Source organism: Brassica napus, chromosome C3 (assembly GCF_020379485.1).
Source record: "Brassica napus cultivar Da-Ae chromosome C3, Da-Ae, whole genome shotgun sequence".
Lineage (NCBI taxonomy): Eukaryota > Viridiplantae > Streptophyta > Magnoliopsida > Brassicales > Brassicaceae > Brassica > Brassica napus.
In genome coordinates this window covers 29,854,542-29,875,838 of record NC_063446.1, presented here as the reverse complement: position 1 = coordinate 29,875,838, position 21,297 = coordinate 29,854,542, and the positions used below count along the sequence as shown (strand labels likewise).

The following is a 21,297-nucleotide window of genomic DNA, read 5'->3' as shown; positions in this document are numbered from 1 at the left end:
TCACCAAACTAATTTTAAAAAGAAAATAATGACATGGCATACTAACAATAACATGATTTGAAGCTAATTATAATATGTACATTTACATTTATATTGATTGATATTTTTGATAAACTTTAAAAAATATGATAATAATTCATATATCATCATTAATATAATAATCAATAATATAATAGAAAAATAGACATATAATAATATTTACAATTTTTAAAATATTATTTAATTCTATTTTATAATTATATATTTTTTATTATTAAAAAAAATTTCAAACCCTCTTGACATTATTTGAGAAGTGATTTACCATGTGTTATCACCATACTGATTTTGAAAGAAAATTATGACATTGCATATTAACAATGATGACATGGCTTAAAGTTAATTTTGAGATGAAAATTTTGGTAAAATTTTTAAAATATGATAATAACTCATAGATTATCATTAATATAATAATAAATAATATAATAGTAGATACATGAATATAATAATATTTAATTTTGGAAATAATATTTAATTATATATTTTTTATTACTAAAATAATTCTTCAAAATTTTATGCAGTGTTATAAAATTATAATTTTCTAATCTCAATACCATTAATTTTTTTTAATATCTACAAATTTTAGAAATATTACCCGTTTTACGTTTTGATAATTATATACCTAACAAATTTTTTTCTTATTTTTATAGAATTTGATTTAATATTTTTAACCAAAAAAATAGATAAAAAGTCTTTTCAAGATTGTAATTTAAATATATACATATAATTAAATTAAAAATTAAAATTAAATATTGTAAGCAAATGAAAATATATTTTTTAATATAATTTAAATTTTAAAACTTTTATTTGTATATATACATATGGTGCATGAAAATACCTACTATCTCCCATATTTAAACAGTAAAATGTACTAGATCTTTGCCCTCTTTTTGATAAGATGATGTATCAGTAATTAGCTCCACCTCATTAGTTCGATTAAGGCAAATGATAACCAAAAAACAGTAAATAAAATGTTAAAAGCAATAATGGTAACAAAATCATTTTGATGCATGAATGATTACAAAAACAAAGTTGATCCAAAGCCACGTTTACCAGTTCAAGGCAGACAAATCTACCAGTATTATATCTAACCATAAACTTACAACTTCTGAATTATCCTTTTTGTTTTGTTCAGTTTATAAAACTCAAAGCCTTCCACAATTAATGGAGTCATAAGCTGATCTAGATAGAGGTTAATAGATTACAGAAAACATGCAAGAACTTACTTCTACGTTCGTCTCTCGTTCCCTCGTCCCGACCACTTACACACGACCTCAACTACGACCAAAGTCAATAGTTACCATGACCGTTTGCATGGACCAATCACGCAAGGAGAAAGTGGTTGTCATAATGGGAGCCACGGGGACAGGCAAGTCACGTCTCTCAGTCGCCCTAGCAGATCGTTTCTCCGGAGAGATCATCAACTCTGACAAAATGCAATTCTACAACGGACTGGAGATCGCCACTAATCAAATCACTATTCCTGAGCGGTGCGGAGTCCCTCACCATCTACTCGGCGAGCTTCCTGTAGATGACAGCGAACTAACTGCCTCCGAGTTCCGCTCCGTGGCGTCACGGTCTATCTCTGAGATATCCTCTCGTGGGAAGCTCCCGATAATAGCAGGAGGATCTAACTCTTTCGTACATGCCCTCCTTGTAGATCGTTTTGACCCCGTAACCAATCCATTCTCTTCTAAGCCGTCCATTTCTTCTGAGCTGAGGTATGATATATAGAATTATCACATTTTTCCAACAATAGCTATACTATTTCAAAATAGACACCAATTTAAAAAGCTAAATCAGTGAAACAAAATCAACATAAAACATATCAGAAATAGAAATATAGCCTTATAACTTTTTTTTTTGCCTTATAACTTATTAAACCATTGTGTATATATTAATTATTAACATTAAATATCAAACGTAAATGGAAGGAATCTTCTGTTTAAATGTAAATTTACGTTAGCATTTTACAAACATATTTTATGAAAACATACAAAATTAGTCTTTTCAAATTGTGATTAATATCCACATGTATTTTACCAATGATCTTATGTAAAACATTGTCCAAATCTTTGCTTTGATCAAAAGGTACGATTGCTTCTTCCTCTGGGTAGATGTCTCGGTCTCAGTTCTGTACGACTACCTCTCAAAACGTGTCGACCAAATGATGGAGTCGGGAATGTTCGAGGAGCTCGCAAGTTTCTATAACCCTAGAAACTCCCGGTCCACAATCCGAACCGGGATTCACCGGGCTATAGGAGTACCGGAGTTCGACCGGTACTTCGGAGTCTACCCGCCGGAGAAAAGACACAATGTGTTCGAGTGGGACCAAGCGAGAAAGGCGGCGTACGAGGAAGCAGTGCATGAGATCAAAGACAACACGTGGCGGCTTGCCAAGAAGCAGATAGAGAGGATCATGATGCTGAGAAGCAGCGGTTGGGAGATTCACAGGTTGGACTCTACGGCGTCGTTAAGGGCATCGTCAAGAGAGGTTTGGGAGACGAACGTTTTGAGGGAAAGCGTCAAGAATGTTAAACGCTTCTTGCTTAAAGACTAGAGGATTTATATACATATATAATAAAGAAAACTTATGTGTAGTCTGTTTCAAAAAAAAATTATAGTTCAGCTAGATTTTAAGTGTCTTTATAAGTTGGCTTGGGCCTTGGCTATATGTATCATAATAAGCTTTAAGTGTACGGATAGTTAACGGTATATTTTTCACCATCAATAAAACTATATCATTGCAGTTTTACATATTATACTGACGTAATTCATGAGGCTACTGTATATGGGTGTTACACTATATATATCATTCTTTAACGTTCACAGGCATCCTCTTACTGTGTTAATGATATGCCATGGAGAGCATACTATAGAAAGAAGAGAGGAGAAAGGAAGACTGAAGAAGGAAAGACTCCCGTTTGAAAGGAGACTTTGCAGTTACATTCAAATAATAAAGTATAAATACTATGTATTATTTTACAAGATGCTTATCATGTAATTGGTCAATTGTGAGTGAGAGTCTGTATTAGGAATTATACAGTAGCTCGTGAGAGGCTGTGTGCTTCTACATACGTTTACAAGTAATACATGAGTAGGTTACGAGTAAAAATCATAACAAATTGGTTCGCTAGATGGCTTCTTCCAGTCGGACTCTCCAACGTCCTATGAGATTATCGTTGAAGTGACTTTGTTTTGACCGGGAAGTTTCTGAGAAAAATCATCCTTAGACTTTAGGTAAGGCGGCAGCGATGGCTCGGGATGGTCGTCTCTCCAGTTTTTTCTTATGGTTTCTTTATTCTGAAACCTGATCAAATCTAGTTTATTTTTTTTAGTTCTAATTTCTTGTATCCAATCAATTTTTGTAAACCATTTAACTATGTCCCGTTTGGATCAACTAATAAAAAAAATTAACTACTCAATTAACTTTTTGTGTTAAACTAATAAATTAACTATTACTACAGAAATCCCTTACTTGTTATGTAACATTACCCGGTCTACATCTTGTTTTTTTTCTCTTGTGCATAAGTTGGTATGATAATCCAAGTAGTTATAGTTTGGTAGTTGATACTAATTAGTCTAAGAGGAAGATTAGTTTTGATAGTTATATCATGTCGTTGTAAAGTACAAATGAAAACTCAGTCACCTTAAAATAATAATCTGAAGCAAAAGATTAAAGAAACCTTTCTTCATTATTCAAAAAATAAAACATTTATGTTCCCGTTTTGTTCCCAGAGTTAATCATAACTATCAAATTTTTAGAAAGAAAAATCGACCTTGTTTCGAACTTGGCTATAACTAACAATATCATCATTATATATATGATACTGCAAGTGGCGACAACAATCAGGTGGTTCCTTTAATTATTGATTCAGATGAACCCGACTTGTGAATTTATGATCACAATTCACAGCCAAAAAGATGAGTTGCTGAGTACACGGTGGTTCTTTCTGAAAAAAAACAATAATAATTTAAAACTAAAAATACAGAAAAAAATATTTACAAGAAAAGCCAAGAGCATATGAGTAGGTCAGAAACCGAAATCATTAGAATTTATCTAATAAAAATATATTAATTTTAAAATTTTAAATTATATTAAATTTCTTCCGTTTCATAATGTAAGATGTTTTGTAAAAAATTTGATTGTATTTCAAAAGATCTTAATATTTTTAATACAACTTTAAATTTATTAAAAATGATTAATCAATAGTATTTATATTAATTATTTGTTTGAAGGTTGGAGATCAGAGACAAACATCATGTGCCGTCGATCGACAGCAAAGCGTGCAAAACCCAATCAAGTTTCCAGCCGGCTTAAATCCCAAGTCAAGACATATTTACAGAAATACCCATGGTCGCTTTTAACCTAATATTTATGTGCTTTGCAATTGTTTTAGATAACACATGCTTTCTTACTTTCTAGTTTTTCACATCAAGCAACACTAAGAGTTTTAGTAGATTTAGAGAGAAGATCCAAGACTCCTTCAGAGCTTTGTATTATATGTAGTTTTATTTATATTTTGTTATGAATTGATTTGTTATGTTTGAGTAGTTCACCTTGTTAGGTTTAAGGTTCAAATAGGATTATGAAGGACTAGCACCAAATACCCATGGTCGCTTTTAACCTAATATTTATGTGTTTTGCTATTGTTCTAGGTAACACACGCTTTCTTACTTTCTAGTTTTCACATCAAACAACACTGAGAGTTTTAGTAGATTTGGAGAGAAGATCCAAGACTTCTTAAGATCTTTGTATTATATGCAGTTTTATTTATATTTTGTTATGAATTGATTAGCTATGTCTGAGTAGTTCACCTTGTTAGGTTTAGGGTTCAAATAGGATTATGAAGGAGTAGCACCAAATATAGAATTGCTGAGTTGTTAGTGATATCCATCAATTGAGTTGATCTTATTGCTTGTGTTCTATAGTAGCTAACTAGAACCCTGAAATTAAAATAATTAGGCGCAAGCGGAAGCTTGTTCTTTTGCCTGAACTGATTCATATTGTGCTAGGATTGCTAGAAACAAACGGAAGTTGATCTAGGAAACCTAATGAACATATTCAAGCCCGCTCACTAAAGCTTGCTGGAAGGAACATTGATCGACAACCCTATCAGTGTATCAATCGACATTCTGAAAGGTGTATCAATCGACTATCCATTGATAGTATCGATCGACACTTTCTCTAGATCAACAAACAATATTTGATATTTGAGATCTAGACAGTAGATAGTCTAAACAAACGGAAGTTGATAGACTATTACTTAGTTTGAGTTCTAGAATGTCCAATATACAACCTTAGCTTCTATACTTTTATAATCCGGACTACCTGAATATAAACCCTAAGTCTAACACTTTTTTATATTGTTTACAAAACCTCAAACCAACCAACCGAACAACTGCCTTGTTTACCTTGCAATTCACTATTTACATTATTTACATAGTTTAATCATAAACTACTTAGATCTATTGTGTGCCCTAGCTCCTTGTGGATTTGATCCTCAAGTACTACAATTGAACCTCTTATTTGGGAGAGTAAATCACTCCTTAGGGTAATTTGAGTGATATCACAGAGCATATGCAAGTTGATCAGGCTACTCTGGGAAGGACCTTGAGGAAAAGATTGCTAAGCATCTGAAAAGAGGAGCTAATGATAAGGACATGGATAGTTTCACAAAGAGGATTCTAAGGATCCAAATGGATAAGCGATTTGAGGAGGCTTACTTTGTCCACAGGATTTGGATGTTCTTAAGAGAGACCAAGGAGACTGAAGAAGACATTAGGAGAATGTTCCACCAGGTCAGAGAGAAGATGAGACAGAGGATTACACTAAAGAAGAACAGTGATTCTGGAAAGTTTATGATACCATGCTTGATAGGAGGCATTGACAACCCTAGTGCGCACTGCGACACAGGATCTTCAGTCAGCATTCTACCTAAGGTGATGGCAGACCATCTAGGTCTAAAGATAGAACCTTCAGAGAATTCATTCACTTTTGTGGATTGTTCTCAAAGGAACTCAGAGGGATTCGTCAAAAATCTTGAGGTGCAGATTAGTAATGCCCTAGTTCCAATAAACTTCTATGTCCTAGACATCAAGCTCAACTTGAATTCTTCTCTATTACTTGGGAGAGCCTTCATGGCTACTGTAGGAGTAGTATAGACATACAGACCAACAAGTTGTGCATAACACTCATAGACCCTATTGTCTACTATGATCCAGTGAGAGTTGTCAAGCAACAGACAGGCTACATGGAGATTGGAGATGTTCCAAGATTCATTGCAATTTGCCAGATGTGACCATGAAGCTGAAGTGGAATCGGAGATTGAAACATCGATCGACACTCAACCTGAGGCATCGATCGACCAAAAGTCTGAAGCAGCGTTCGACTAAGAGTTAGAAGCACCGATCGACAGTGATCCTGTGAATGAGATAGATAATTTTCCAGAAGGATCTATCAACAGTTAAGAGAATGATTACTACCAACCTAACATCGCGATTCAGAATGCTACACCTTCAAAGAAGGATGGTATGATGAGGACTACAAAGAAGAAGAGATCATTGAGTATTGTGGCCTTACCATGGAAGAAGCAAGAGTTCTCAAGATTTCCCATGAGACCAAAGGAGAAACATCGATTGACGCAACAACAAAACATCGATCGATACTGATCACATAATAGATTCAGATGCAAGAGCAGAAGATTCAACATCGATCGATAGGATACGTCAGCCATCGATCGACGATTTCTTTGAGTTTGGAAAGAGAGCTTATGATTCCAGCAGCAACAGAATATTCAAGTGGGAAACAAAAGATGAATACAACATATACAGATACGAGCATGGATATGTACGAGCGCCAGATGACAGAATCATTCATGTTTCTAAGGAAGACATGAGAGAAATTCTGGAATGAGCTATAATGCATGAACAAGATCATATCTGTTTGCCAGAACATGCAGAGAAGTTCACCAGAACCATGCCAAAGTTAGGGAGTAACAGCATAGCAGATATGGATGATACAAAACCCAAGAGATGTCACTAGTAGAATCTTACAGGAGGGTCGATGATGTATACTACCCACTCAATGACATCATTGAAAGGTTGACTTTACGCATGGATGAGCTGAAATGGAGATGGACGTGATTCGGAGAGAGAATGCAGTCTGATCAGAAGCATCGATCGACGGTTATACTCGACCATCGATCGACAATAGGCATGCATCTTTGCCAGGAAGTCTGGTAACAGTGAAGTTATTAGAGGACAAGCTTGATGAGATTAATTTTTCTAACTAATTGATGAGAAAAGATTTTTCCCAGAGATTGGAGGACGTTGAGGAAACAATTCACGCCAGACTTTGGATGCAGCAAGGCTGTATTGAAAACCTTCAAAACGGTGTGCATATTAATGAGGTTGATAAGGAGATACTGAAAACCCAGTGGACCAGAGGAGATGAAGCCAAAAGAAGCTTCGTTGGTAGATGGTTTCAGATGAGCAAAGAAGATGTAGACACTTTTTTCCCAACAAGTAGTCATCCACCTCCTTACTAGCCAACCTACTTCCAAAGTCAAGCTAAATGACTATAACAAAACGCTGAGTGGGACGCAACCCACTATTAGGTAAGTTTTACTTCAAATTATTACTGATTTTCGCATTTAATTTATTGTAGGTCATAAAAAAAGATCAAAGGAGACGATTGCTTAGCCTATCGACCGATGAGACCTAGTCGACATCGATCCACAGTACTACACCAACACTGATCGACGAACATTTAGTTGTGTCGATCGACATCAAACATCAGCGGGCAGGTATATCGTTCTACCTTGTTAATTATGTAATTTTGATTTATGTTATCACCAAACTCCGAGTAGATATACACTGGGAACAGTGTAATTTAAGTCTGGGGGAGGTTTACTGATATTTATTTTATTTATTAGTCTTATAAAATATTCTCAAAAAGTTTTTATTGAGCCAAGAAGGGGATAATGAACATTACAATTTCACTTATTATCTAACCACTCTAGCACCACTCTTAGACTTATTGACTGCATAGTGTACTAAATATACAAAAGTTGATCACCTGCCAATTATCCACACTTGATCAGAATGTTTGAAGAAACCAAAGCTGATCTCCAACCTAAATGAGCTTAATCTGCTTATCTTGGGGCTTGGTGTACATTAGATCGTAATCCTCACGCAAGTCTAGAAGGTAAAAGTCTGTGTATTTTTGATTCCCTTCTCTCTCTCTCTTTGGCATTTATAGTATAAAAGATTGAAATGATTTCATGAAGTTTAGAAGGGTAAGAGTATCTCATGCGACCCCGTTATTCTACTCTAATGGAATGACACACATCGTGGAAGCGAGGGGTAGGAGTGTCTCCTGTGACCCCATTATTCGCCTACACTTTGTCAAGAAAAAAAAGAGAAAAATCGAAAAGAAGACGAATAAAGATTGACTGTATCAGCATCATTGTTCATTCGAATTGAGATTCAGAGAAGAGAGAAAGAATGAAGAAAGGGATCAGATAAGACTACTTGTGTGTTCAGAAACTTGCTTGAGTAAGAGTTCATGTGTATTTTCATCGATACTTCCAAGGTAAAGCCAACAACTTTTATATATGTACTAAATGAGATCAGTATAGGGGCGACTCAGACAGTATTAGCTAGCTGATGGTTAGATGGATTTGGTTGCTAATCTAGGATATGGTATATAAAATACTTCTAAAGTTAGAATTGATTTGATGTGGCTTGCAACATTGTAGAAGTGATGATAGTGAGTTCTTGAATTGTGTGAATCCCTGCTATTTTCAAACTTCTTTCATAAAGACTACTTTTTGTTTTGCTTGAGGCAGGCAAAAAGGTAAGTCTGGGGGAGTTGATATACCATGGATTTTACCATTTTTTAGCCATTGTATATAGGTGTTTTAGAAACCATTTATTATGTTTTGGAGTCTTGTAGCACATTTACAGTTTCAGGAGTGTTTTGGAGAAAAGTGATGATTTGGATGCATTTTAGAGATAAAATGAGAGGAATCTCGTAGCTGACCATCGAACCTGTCTGAAGGTCGACTATCAGAGACAAAAATCGATCGAATCACACCTTGTGCCGTCTATCAAAAGTGAAGCGCGCAAAACCCAGCTAATACCCTTGACCGCTTTTAACCTAATATTTATGTGCTCTGTCATTGTTCTAGGCAACACACACTTTCTTTGTCAATACTTTTCACAACAAACAACACTTAGGGTTTTTAATAGATTTTGAGAGAAGATCCAATAATCCTTCAGAGATTTGTATTGGAACTCCACTATTTCTAACCTTAATGTATTTATGCATTTTATTCAGTTTATGTTTATGAATTGTTTTGCTATGTCTGAGTAATTCACCTGTTTGATTTAGGGTTCAAATAGGTTAAGAGGGATTAACCAAAAATATAGAATTTCTAAAGTGATAAATATCCTTTAAAGAATTGAGATTAATACATGTGTTTTAGAGTAGCTATCTAGAACATTGAACATAGGGCTGTGGACAACTACGACGGTAGGTTATGCACCATAACTAATTCCTTTGAGCTAGTAATGCTAGAAATAAGCAGAAGCTGATTTAGACAATACTAGTGAACCTAATGATCAACTCGCTAACGCCTGTTTAAGAGAACATTGATCGACGTTCTTACCATAACATCGATTGACGTTCGATCCTTATCAACAAGCGACAACTGAGATATTGGAATTAGTCAAAATATAAGACTCGCATGCGAAAGATGGATATCTTTACTTAAGAAGTCGAGTTCTAGGATTGACACCTAAGTATTTTATACCTCTATAATCCCAATTACATGAATAGAAACCCTAGATCTAATGCTTTCTAATAAGTGTTTACAAAACCTCTGTTGTGAACAACCACAAATTAAGCAAGAAGAAAGTAGAGAACAAAAAGTATTGAGGCAAATACCGTTTAAGGTTTCTTATTATTGTGTGAATGAATAATTTACAAACCCTTAGACCCATATTTATAGAAGCCTCAAAACCATATTTCTTTTTTCCTTTAGGAATACATACTTATCTAGAAAAAGTAAATTTCCTAAACATAAAAGGCATACCGTACCCCCCAGATGTCAACCTTGATAGCAAGTTTATCTTCCTTGCACCTACGACTTCGTCCGACTCACGAGTGTTGGGCTTTTACTGGTGCACAGAGATTTAAGACACATAGATGCAACAAACACTACCTTGACGAAAAATCTCTAAAAAACTCTTTATCCCGTTTATCTTCTGAGAGGAACCTCCTTTGCTTCTCAGCATTGGCAAACATGGAGCAGATCCAAACAATGCTTGAACTTCTCCGTTGTAACAGGCTTGGTCAACATGTCAGCAGGATTCTCTGACGTACACCTTTTCCAACAAGACTTCTCCAGAAGCTGCCAACTTCCTTATCTTGTGAAACCTTATACGAATGTGCTTCGTCCTCCCATGATACACTTGATTTTTAGCCAAACATAATGCACTTTGACTGTCACAGTGTAGCTGAACACCTTCTTGATCAACACCCAATTTGGATACAAGACCTTGTACACATACTGCTTCCTTAGCTGCTTCCCCAAGTACCATGTATTTAGCTTCAGTGGTCGACATCGCTACAATAGGTTGTTGTACCGACCTCCAGCATATAGGTGCTCCTGCAAGGGTAAATACATACCCTGTAGTTGACCTACTATTATCAAGGTCTCCACCATAATCTGAATCCACGAACCCATTAACTGAATCCAGCACTTCTCCTCCAAACATAAGCCCATAGTCACTTGTCCTTTGCAAGTACCTTAGGATCCACTTCGCAGAATCCCAATGTCTTCTTCCAGGATTCGACATGTACTTACTGACTTGACTAACTGCTTGTGCTAGATCCGGCCTTGTACACACCATTGCATACATCAAACAGCCAACTGCGCTAGCATAAGGAACCTCTGCCATATTCTTGAGCTTTCAGCAGACTTTGGACTTTGCTCTGCTGAAAGTATGAAGTGCTTCGCCAATGGTGTAGAGACTGATTTTGACTTCGACATGTCAAAACGTTCTAACACCTTCTCGATGTAACTCTTTTGAGAAAGCCATAATCTCTTAGAGCTTCTATCCCTGCGAATCTCCATTCCAAGAATCTTCTTTGCAGCACCAAGATCCTTCATCTCAAACTCTTCTCCCAGTAACCCCTTCAAACGATTTATGTCCTCCATATCGTTTGCAGCAATGAGCATATCATCAACATATAACAGCAGGAATATGGGAGAATGGTCGTCAAGGGACTTGACATAAACACAGCAATCATACTCGCACCTTTGATAGCCAATCTTCAACATATATGAATCAAATCGTTTGTACCACTGCCTTGGAGCCTGCTTCAAACCGTAGAGAGACTTCTTTAATCTACACACCAGATGCTCTTCTCCAGGCTAAACCAAACCTTCAGGTTGCTCCATATATATTTTTTCCTCCAACTCTCCATGAAGGAAAGCCGTTTTCACATCCATCTGCTCAAGATGCAAATCTCAAACAGCTACCAAACCCAACACAGCTCGTATGGAAGTGTTTTGTACTACATGCAAGAATATCTCGTCGTAGTCTATACTTTTCTTTTGCGAGTATCCTTTTGCCACCACTATAGACTTGAACTTCTTAGTTTCTTTCACAGACATCCCTTCCTTCTTTTTATAGATCCACTTGCAACCAATTGCTCTCTTCCCTTCAGGTAACTCCACAAGATCCCAAGTCTTTTTTTATCCAGACTTTCCACCTCTTCCGTCATAGATTCAATCCATTCCTCCCTCTCATCGCTATTAATAGCTTCTCGATAGCTGGTAGGATCATCCATCTCAACCATAAGAGCATAATTGACCATGTCTTAAAACCCGAATCTCACTGGAGCCTTTGTTGCATGTTTAGGTCTCCTAGAAGCCAAACTCTCCTCTGTTCCACGTTGAGCCTCTTTCTGCACTACTTCCACAGGCCGCTCATCACTAACTTCATTTGGTTTATCCCCACCAGACTCCTCCTGAGTAACTTCAGAATCCGTGATAGTCTTAATGGTCACAGGCACTCGGTTTGATATCGCCTACTGCACCATATATTGCTCGTCAAAGACCACATCTCGACTAAACATCCTCTTCCTAGCCTCAGGATCCCATAACTTGAACCCTTTAACACCTTTCTCAAAGCCTAGAAAGATTTACTTCTTGGATTTCGAATCCAGCTTTGATCTTTCGTCTCCCGAAACTAGCATGTAAGCTGGACATCCAAATATCCTCAAGTTTGATAAATCAATATCTACCCCAGTCCATACCTCTTTTGCGACCTTCCCTCCTAAGGAACTCCTTGGCGATATATTGATGAGATAGACTGCCATGTTTACTGCTTCCGCCCAGAACTGTTTGATAACCCTGCATTCAACCTCAAACACCTTGCTTTCTCTATAATCGAACGGTTTATTCTTTCACTGACACCGTTTTGCTGAGGTGTTTTACGCACTGTAAAGTGCCTCTGAATACCATGCTCCTCACAGAACTTCTGGAACTTCCCATCAGTATACTCTGTGCCATTATCCGATCTCAAGTACTTCACCTTTCTCTTCGTTTGATTTTCAACTTCAGCTTTCCAAATCTTGAAGTTTTCGAACACCTCAGATTTCTGCTTCATGGAGTACACCCAAACCTTCTTAGAGAAGTCATCGATGAATAAAACGAAGTATTTTGATCCTCCCAATGATTGCACCTGAGTTGGCCCCCACACATCAGAATGGACATAGTCAATAAGACCTTTTGTTGTGTGTTGACCCATCTTAAAAGATACCTTGGACTGTGTTCCTATCACACAGAACATGCAAAACTCCATCTTGCAGTCCTTTAACCCGTCCAGAAGACCCCTTCTCAGGAGTTCTGTCAAACTGTGTTCCCCAATGTGACCCAAACGCATATGCCACAAAGTTGTACACTCTGACTCAGAAACTGCAGCTGCAGCACCCACCTACAACCACGTTCCCTATCAACCGATATACGGTTCCAGCTGTCATCTATCCCTTCATCACCATCATAGAACCTTTGAAAACCTTCAACAGTTCACCATCATCAGATTTGAACTTGAAGCCGTTTCTATGTAGCAACCCAAGAGATATTAGATTCTTCTTATATGTCTAACATCAGTCAATGTCCTGATAGTCCCATCATACATCCGAAATTGACTTTTCCAATGCCCACAACACCACACACTTTGTCATCCGCAAGTCGAACAGAGCCCATGTTTCCAGCCTTGTACGTTTCAAATAACTCCTTGTTAGGAGTCATGTGGAATGAAGAGCCTATATCAAATATCCAGGAATCCGAGTGATCACCTGACGTAACAGCAAGCATATCCGAATCAGCTGATCCTTCTGAGTTATCATTCTTCTGAACTATGTTTGCAGAGTTCGTTGTCTCCTTCGAATTCTGTCCTTTTTTGGGATAGACTCTCCTATAGTGTCCAAGCTTGCCACACCTATAGCAGACTACCTTCTTCCCGAACTTTGACATTAATATTTTCCTGCTAGTACCATCATGTTGATTTCCCCGCTGCCTTCCTATCGTGACCGACATACAATCCGTCACTTTGAGAGTTGTTACCCACCCCAGTGTTCTGCGTTCTCTCATGATGAGAGAGCAATGCGGCAAAAACTGTCTCTAGCTTTATAGTCGTTTTGTTGACTGTTAGAGCTGTCAGCAACGTCTCATATTGAGGAAGCAGAGAACACAACAAGATCATGGCTTGATCTTCGTCCTCAATCTTCACATCCACACGCACCAGATCCCCGATGAATTGATTGAAGTTGTTGACGTGTGCGACCAGATCTCCGTTCTCATACATCTTCAAACCAAACAACCTATGCTTGAGGTATAATTTGCTAGATAACGATTTCGACATATACATCTTTTCCAACTTATCCCACATCTCCTTACAAGTTGTGAGGTCCATCACCTGATGTGTTATGTCATCCGACAAGCAAAGTCGAATCGTTGAGATAGCCTTATCCTGCATCTCTTCCCAATCATCCTGATCCAACGCTTCCGGTTTCGATTCCAACAAAGTCTTCTTCATCCCTTTCTGCGTAAGCAAATCCTTAACTCGCCGTTGCCATAGACCGAAGTTCCCCTTCCCATCGAATCTCGGAACATCGAACTTCAGAGAACTTCCTCTGGTCATTCTTTAGTGTTTTCGTAACCTGGCTCTGATACCAGTTGTTGTGAACAGCCACGAATTAAGCAAGAACAAAGTAGAGAACAAAACGTATTGAGGCAAATACCCGTTTAGGGTTTCTTATTATTGTGTGAATGAATAATCTTACAAACTCTTAGACTCATATTTATAGCAGCCTCAAAACCCGATTTCCTTTTTCTTTTATGAATATATACATACTTATCTAGAAAAAGTAAATTTCGTAAACCTAAAAAGCATACCGTACCTTCGGTCTATGTCAACTTTGATAGCGAGTTTATCTTCCGTGCACCTACGACTTCGTATCCACGAGTGCTGGGTTTTTACTGGTCCACAGAGATTTAAGACACACAGATGCAACAACCATAAACTAATCAACTAAACAACTGCCTTGTTTGCTTTGTAATTTATTATTTACAGTATTTACCTAGCTTAATCATAAACTGATTAGATTTGTGTGTCCTAACTCGTTGTAGATTCAATCTCTAAATACTACAATTAATTTTTTTATTTAAGAAACTAATTCACTGTTTAGGATAATCCGAGTGATATCAGTTTGAAAAAAAAAGAACCAACATCTAATTATTAACATGTGAACGTTATTGGTAAAGAAAAGATATATTTGACTTGAGAAAATGAAGATGGATTGCAAATCGAAAAGTCAATGTTTGGCAACCATGTCGATGTCAGCAGGTATCACGGGGAAAACGTGACAAGCGGATATCACTTATTACTAAATCTACCGAAACGTGGCCACATAAATGAAGATAATGGACCTGTTTTTTTAAAAGCATCAGATCATTGCCAGAATTGCGCATTTTTAATATTAGCCACATGTATTTCTACCTGATTGCAACTTTCATACTGATTAGCACCACTTGTTAGGAATCTCTTTTTTTCTATATGTATATTTGCATATCCCTCTTCCCTTAAACAAACGCACAAACAAAGAAGAAGACGATGGATAATCTGGCGCTATGTGATGCAAACAACTTTCCTCTAACGCCCATAACATTCTTGAAGAGAGCTGCGGAATGTTATCCAAATCGAACTTCCATAATCTACGGACAAACTCGCTTCACTTGGCCTCAGACCTATGACCGTTGCTGTCGTCTGACCGCCTCTCTCCTCTCTCTTAACATCCGGAAGAACGATGTAGTATGTCACCCTCCCTCCTACTCTCGCCTCACTAGCATTTTTTTTCAAGTGTATATATTATGTGCCATAAAAGTTTTAAAATATGTTGTGCAAAACTTTAAACATACTGCGAAACTGATGGATTAGTTACCAACTGGACATCATTATTTAATCTCTTCTTTTTTTTTTTTTCTTATATTCTGAGACAAGTGATAAATGTGTGTTTAGGTATCCGTCCTGGCCCCAAACATACCAGCCATGTATGAGATGCACTTCGCCGTTCCCATGGCTGGAGCTGTCCTTAATCCTCTCAACACCCGTCTCGATGCAAAATCCATAACCACAATCCTCCGCCACGCCCAGCCTAAGATCTTTTGCATAGACCGTAGTTTTGAAACCTTATCTCGAGAAATCCTCCATTTGCTATCATTTGACGACTCAAAACTTAATATGCTGGTCATATTTATTGATGAAACGGATTTACCTAAAACTATTTCATCCAATGAGCTAAACTATGAGTCTCTCATCCGTAGGGGAGAACCTACGTCATCCATGGTCGCTCATATGTTTCGTGTTCAAAACGAGCACGATCCGATCTCCTTGAACTACACATCGGGTACTACGGCCGATCCAAAAGGTGTGGTGATTAGCCACCGAGGAGCGTATTTGAGCTCTTTGGGCGCGATTATGGGTTGGGAAATGGGGACCTGCCCAGTCTACCTTTGGACTCTGCCCATGTTTCATTGCAATGGATGGACTCTCACGTGGTCAGTTGCAGCACGTGGGGGAACCAATGTGTGTATCAGGCACGTCACTGCGTCTGAGATTTTTAAGAACATACAAATGCATGGTGTGACGCATATGTGTTGTGTTCCCACGGTGTTCAACATTCTTCTGCAAGGAAAGCCGCTTGACCTATCGAATAGGTCTGGACCTGTTGAGATGCTAACCGGGGGTTCGTCGCCTCCATCTGCCCTTGTTAAGAAAGTTCAGCGGCTGGGGTTTCATGTGATACATGCCTATGGGCTTACGGAGGCCACCGGACCGGCTCTGTTTTGCGAGTGGCAAGACGAGTGGAACAGGTAATCACTGGTACTAGTTTCTAATTTCTTATTTACAGTGTCAAATTATTCATTTCGCTGACATTTACCAAAACGTAAAAGTGAATTTTCACCATGAATACAACTGATAATATTTTTTCTTTACTTATAACAATGTTGAATATTAGTAATTAAAGATCAATTTAACAATTCTATTACTCAATTTAAACAGATTACCAGAGAATCAGCAGTTGAAACTAAAGGCAAGGCAAGGGGTGGGAATATTAACTCTAGCTGAAACTGACGTGAAGAACACGCAAACACAGGAGAGTGTCCCACGAGATGGGAAGACGATGGGAGAGATTTTCATTAAAGGAAGCAGTGTAATGAAAGGGTATCTGAAGAATCCCAAAGCCACACTTGAAGCGTTTAAATACGGATGGCTCAACACGGGAGACATAGGCGTTATTCATCCTGATGGCCACATAGAGATTAAAGATCGGTCCAAAGACATCATCATCTCCGGAGGGGAAAACATCAGCAGTGTCGAAGTTGAGAATGTTCTTTACAAACACCATAAAGTGAAGGAGGCCGCGGTCGTGGCCATGCCTCATCCTGTGTGGGGAGAAACCCCGTGTGCCTTTGTTGTTCTCGAAAAGGGTGAGACTAATCAAGGAGTTCGTGAAGATAGTTTGGTGACAAGTGAAAGAGATCTGATTGAGTATTGCCGTGAGAATATGCCTCGGTATATGTGTCCGAGGAAGGTCGTGTTCTTGGAAGAACTACCAAAGAACGGCAACGGGAAGTTCCTTAAGCCAGTTCTAAGAAACATCGCTAACGGTTTGGTTGTTAGTGATGAGAATACTGTTAGTTCCAAGATTGTTCAGCAGCGCAAAGAGAAACGTCGTGTTAATAGCCTCACTTCTCGGCTTTAAGTATATGCATCTACATCTGTGGTTGACAACTCTAAATCGTTTCTAGTTTTCCCTATATTCATTAGTTATAATTTATCTTTAACGACCCGGTTTACTATAAACCAGTATTGAAGTTATTTTGATTATTTAATTGGGCTAAACCAAACTTGTCGGAGAACCAAAGCGTTATATAAACCGTATACACCTCCATCTCCATTAAACCTAGCCGCATACCTTCACGCCTTATGATCTCCTTCCCATCTCTCTCGCTCATCACATGTTTCACTTCTTCTCCATGTCTATCACAGAAGTCGAGACGAGACGCACCCATTGTTCACCTCCAAAATCTGATGCACCGTGATGCCACCACCGGCTCTTCCCGTCGTCTTGGAGCCATCATGCCATGTCATAGAGAGAGAGCCTCGCCATCACTGGTCAAACACCTCACGTGTTGTTGTCTCGCATCGAACTCGAGAGATGTATATATGTCGTGAGGAGGAGGCGCACAAAGACGGAGCCACCGTCTCACCACCGCTGCACCGATCGGATCCATACTGTTGTTAGCCGCAAGCCATTGGAGGAGCCAGTCATGTCACCAGAGAGTCGTGATAGCCGGAGATCGTACCAGCCACCGTCATCAACCGTTATCCAAACCGTATTAGCTAAGTGTTGCCTCCTTTGTTACTTGTGCCACAAGTAACGTATATACCACAAACCTATAATGTGTCCTTGCATGTGTGTAGTTTAATCTTGTGCCAACCTAGACTTGGAGTTGTTCGTGCATCACTTAGAAGGATGGCGTATGAAAAAATTATTGGAACACGTGCATTCAACACCATTAATAATAGGAAGACACCTTTTAGTGTGTTGTTAGTCGAGACAAATCCACTCCCTCCCGGGCGTTTAGTGATCCATTTCCAATATTGGCTAAGGTTAGGGTCTATTCCGTAAATCCTGTACCAGTGTAGAATTATCTCTATCGTAGTTTAGATTTTGAATCATGATTCGTCTGTTTGAATTGAGTCTGTTTGAGTCTTGATTGTTAGTTAGTTCATTCATTGTAAACTAGAACTAGAGGTCTAGAGGATTCAACCGTTGATTTGATTGTGTGATTTTAAGAGATGCGATATATATATGTATGTATACATAGTTATGAGTATGGACTATGTGAGAGGCCGGGGGTCCAGAGATGTCTGGACTATCGACGCAGCTTTGGTGGGCGGGGGCTTAGAGACGTCTGGGCTAGCAACACAGATTGTGTGGGGCGTGGGTGCAGAGACGTTTGCATTCGACGCAGCTTTGGAGGGCGGGGGTACAGAGACAGACTGTACTAGCGACGCAGTGTATGTATATATATATCCGTATGAGGAGATGCGGGGTGTATGGACTAGCTATATGCTATCATCGCATTGTTTGTGTTGTGTTTCTGTGATGCTTTAGGCGTCTTGTTTGTTCATGTTAGAGCTAAACTTCCATAGTGGGAGTTCTATTTACTCAAGTCAGTGGTTTGCGTGTTTAGCATCCCATACCTCACGCAGTAACTCCACTATTACTCACCCCCTCATTTCCTTCCCCTTTCAGGTGAAACTGTCGAGCATGAGTGATTGCTATCGGACTGGTGCTTTGGGAGTTTTATTACTTTCTTTTTCAGACTTGCGGATTTTATGCTTTTATCGATATTTTCGGGATTTATTATGTTAGTTAGACTTATGGCTATTTATTGGATTTACGACTTTGGAGTTGACTCTTGAGAAGTAATAAATGGAGATTTCAGACTTTTTATTTACTTAAGTTATTTTGGAGTTATTTTGCAGATCAATTGGTGACAACTTGTCTTGTGGAGAGTTGTTAAAGGATGAGGTCTTGGGTTCGAGTAACGCCAAGCGCATCAATAACCTACCGGTGGATGTGGAGGCAGTTCCTCCCACGGTGAGGGGTTAGGGTCGGTGCGCTGCAGCGCTGTGAAATCTGGGGTCCGCAGGACGGGTTGTCACATAAAAAGTCAACTTTTTATGTGACAACCCATCCGGCTCACAGCCCTGCAGGGCACCGACCCCAACCCCTCCATTATGAGTTCTTTCTGACTCCATAATTAGGTTGTTGGTGAGTCTCGAACCTAGGACCTCACCCTTTAACAACACTCCTCCAGGATGAGTTATCGACTCACCAACAACCTAATTATGAAGTCAGAGAGAACTCATAATGGAGGGGTTGGGGTCGGTGCCCTGCAGGGCTGTGAGCCGGATTTCAAGTGAGCGGGATGAGTTGTCACATTATCATTTCTTCATTCATGCACAATGTGGGAACTAAAACACGTAATCAAGATTTTAATGTGATAAAGTAAGGTTTAAGAAAATATTGGGAAATGATCTATTTGATTCGATTTCTAAGATAGTTTGCTCAAACTATACTAATATTATTGACAATGATAAATCATAAGAAAATACAGCTGGAATAAAGTATTCTAGGTCTCAAGTGAGTAAGTCAAAAAGCTCCATTAAAACGATGGTTTTGGCTCGTCTTCTATACTCTCGGATTTCTCCAACTACTCTGTGTATTTAAGGCGTATGTGTGCCTTACTTCGAAAATATTGGTAAGTTGTATAACCGTTTGACGGCGAGGGGACAGGGTCTTAGTAATTATTCGTTAGACTTGGAGCTCTCTACCTCGAGCTACAAGATAGCCCTTTGGGTTGCAATAGTTGGGATTCGCTGATGAAATATATATGAACATTGTCAGTTTAACGTGTTTCCATTGAGACATTACCGGGCCAGATTTATGTGCTAAATCTTGTTCTAACGGTTGGCCCAGACTCATTAAATGACATGTGGGTCATGTTTAATGGGCGGGTGCTTCTGAAGCGGGACTTTTAGACGCTTCTATCTCGTCCATTAGATTGGTAATACTCATAATCCAGCTGCTCGAAATTAGCTCTTTTCTCGAGACCGCTCCTCGCCATTACTTTTAAATTCTTGATCTTTGATCGAACAGTCCAAAGTGGTTGATGCTGAATCTTTTATTCCTGCAGTATTTTGATTTCGAAACTATCAAAATCAAAACATGATTTGGTTTAGATAAGGGGAAACCCGCAATATTCTCAAGGTTTGGTTATTACACATTTTATAGAGAATGAACCTATTGGAGCGCGGAGATGGCATTTTTGCACTAAAGGGAGTACATCTAGCAATCTTTAACAATAGTTGGGCAGAAGTATCATTGTTTTTTCTCCTTAGTGAAATCCGAATTGGCCATCATGCATTTCGCCCATAATTTTGAGAACTTCTTTGCTGTGTATGCAGGCGAGGGGTAAGGTTCTGCGAGTCTGTGTTGTACAATTTTTCTTCCAATTAATATACAATAACGCGAAGTCTTTGATTTGAGCCTGCGAGCTTCCCAGTGATGAGGAGGATGATGTTACATGAAGTTTGATGTTCATTAGAAACTATGACGTTACCTAGAGTTTGATGTTCCCCTGGTATATCAAGGATTTTGATTCTGGGATTTTTAATCCATTCGACTGTTATGATCCTTTGGACTGAGGGATCTGAATTTGATGTTAGGTCATCTAAGGCATCAACGAAGGTTTTTTTCTCCACGATGTTTCGGAGTGAGCATGACTTTAACGAATTGGACTGTGAGGTTGTGGACTACTTTAAGGTAGGCTTTCCGTGCATTCCTCCTGAGCTTTGTATTATCTGTTTAACTGGCTGGTAACTAACTTGGAGCTTGGAGGCCTCCAATTAAAGCTTCGTTATTAGAAGAAATGAATCTGAATATGAAGTTATTAGAAGTTGTTTCGCCTTCAATCTTTCTGAATGCGTCATGGATACTGTTGTACTTCTGGAAGGGACTAAATGAAAAAAAAACTTTAACGAAAATGTTTCTCCCCATTGGAGAATGTCCTAATTGCATCATTTGAGGCTGAAAGCTTGATATTG

The 21,297-nt window shown here is 38.5% G+C and overlaps 2 protein-coding genes across 2 annotated transcripts; both read left to right on the top strand.

Moving 5' to 3' along the window:
• Nucleotides 1–723: 723 nt before the first annotated feature.
• Nucleotides 724–2,787, top strand: LOC106377813 (adenylate isopentenyltransferase 8, chloroplastic-like). The gene is made up of 2 exons (XM_013818052.3): nucleotides 724–1,757; nucleotides 2,128–2,787. Exons 1-2 carry the CDS (start codon nucleotides 1,249–1,251, stop codon nucleotides 2,594–2,596), a joined length of 978 nt encoding a protein of 325 aa, XP_013673506.2. The 5' UTR covers nucleotides 724–1,248; the 3' UTR covers nucleotides 2,597–2,787.
• A 12,311-nt stretch (nucleotides 2,788–15,098) lies between these two features.
• LOC106396379 (probable acyl-activating enzyme 12, peroxisomal) lies at nucleotides 15,099–17,505 on the top strand. Its single transcript, XM_013836750.3, has 3 exons — nucleotides 15,099–15,426; nucleotides 15,634–16,487; nucleotides 16,678–17,505. Exons 1-3 carry the CDS (start codon nucleotides 15,229–15,231, stop codon nucleotides 17,378–17,380), a joined length of 1,755 nt encoding a protein of 584 aa, XP_013692204.2. The 5' UTR covers nucleotides 15,099–15,228; the 3' UTR covers nucleotides 17,381–17,505.
• The last annotated feature ends 3,792 nt before the right edge of the window (nucleotides 17,506–21,297 follow it).

Bases quoted from the DNA above. Each gene is read 5' to 3' on its own strand.
- LOC106377813 (XM_013818052.3), top strand. From the start codon at position 1,249: ATGCAAGAACTTACTTCTACGTTCGTCTCTCGTTCCCTCGTCCCGACC. The intron at 1,758-2,127 runs GTATGATATATA...TTTGATCAAAAG, and splicing joins TCCATTTCTTCTGAGCTGAG to GTACGATTGCTTCTTCCTCT.
- LOC106396379 (XM_013836750.3), top strand. From the start codon at position 15,229: ATGGATAATCTGGCGCTATGTGATGCAAACAACTTTCCTCTAACGCCC. The intron at 15,427-15,633 runs GTATGTCACCCT...ATGTGTGTTTAG, and splicing joins ACATCCGGAAGAACGATGTA to GTATCCGTCCTGGCCCCAAA. The intron at 16,488-16,677 runs GTAATCACTGGT...CAATTTAAACAG, and splicing joins TGGCAAGACGAGTGGAACAG to ATTACCAGAGAATCAGCAGT.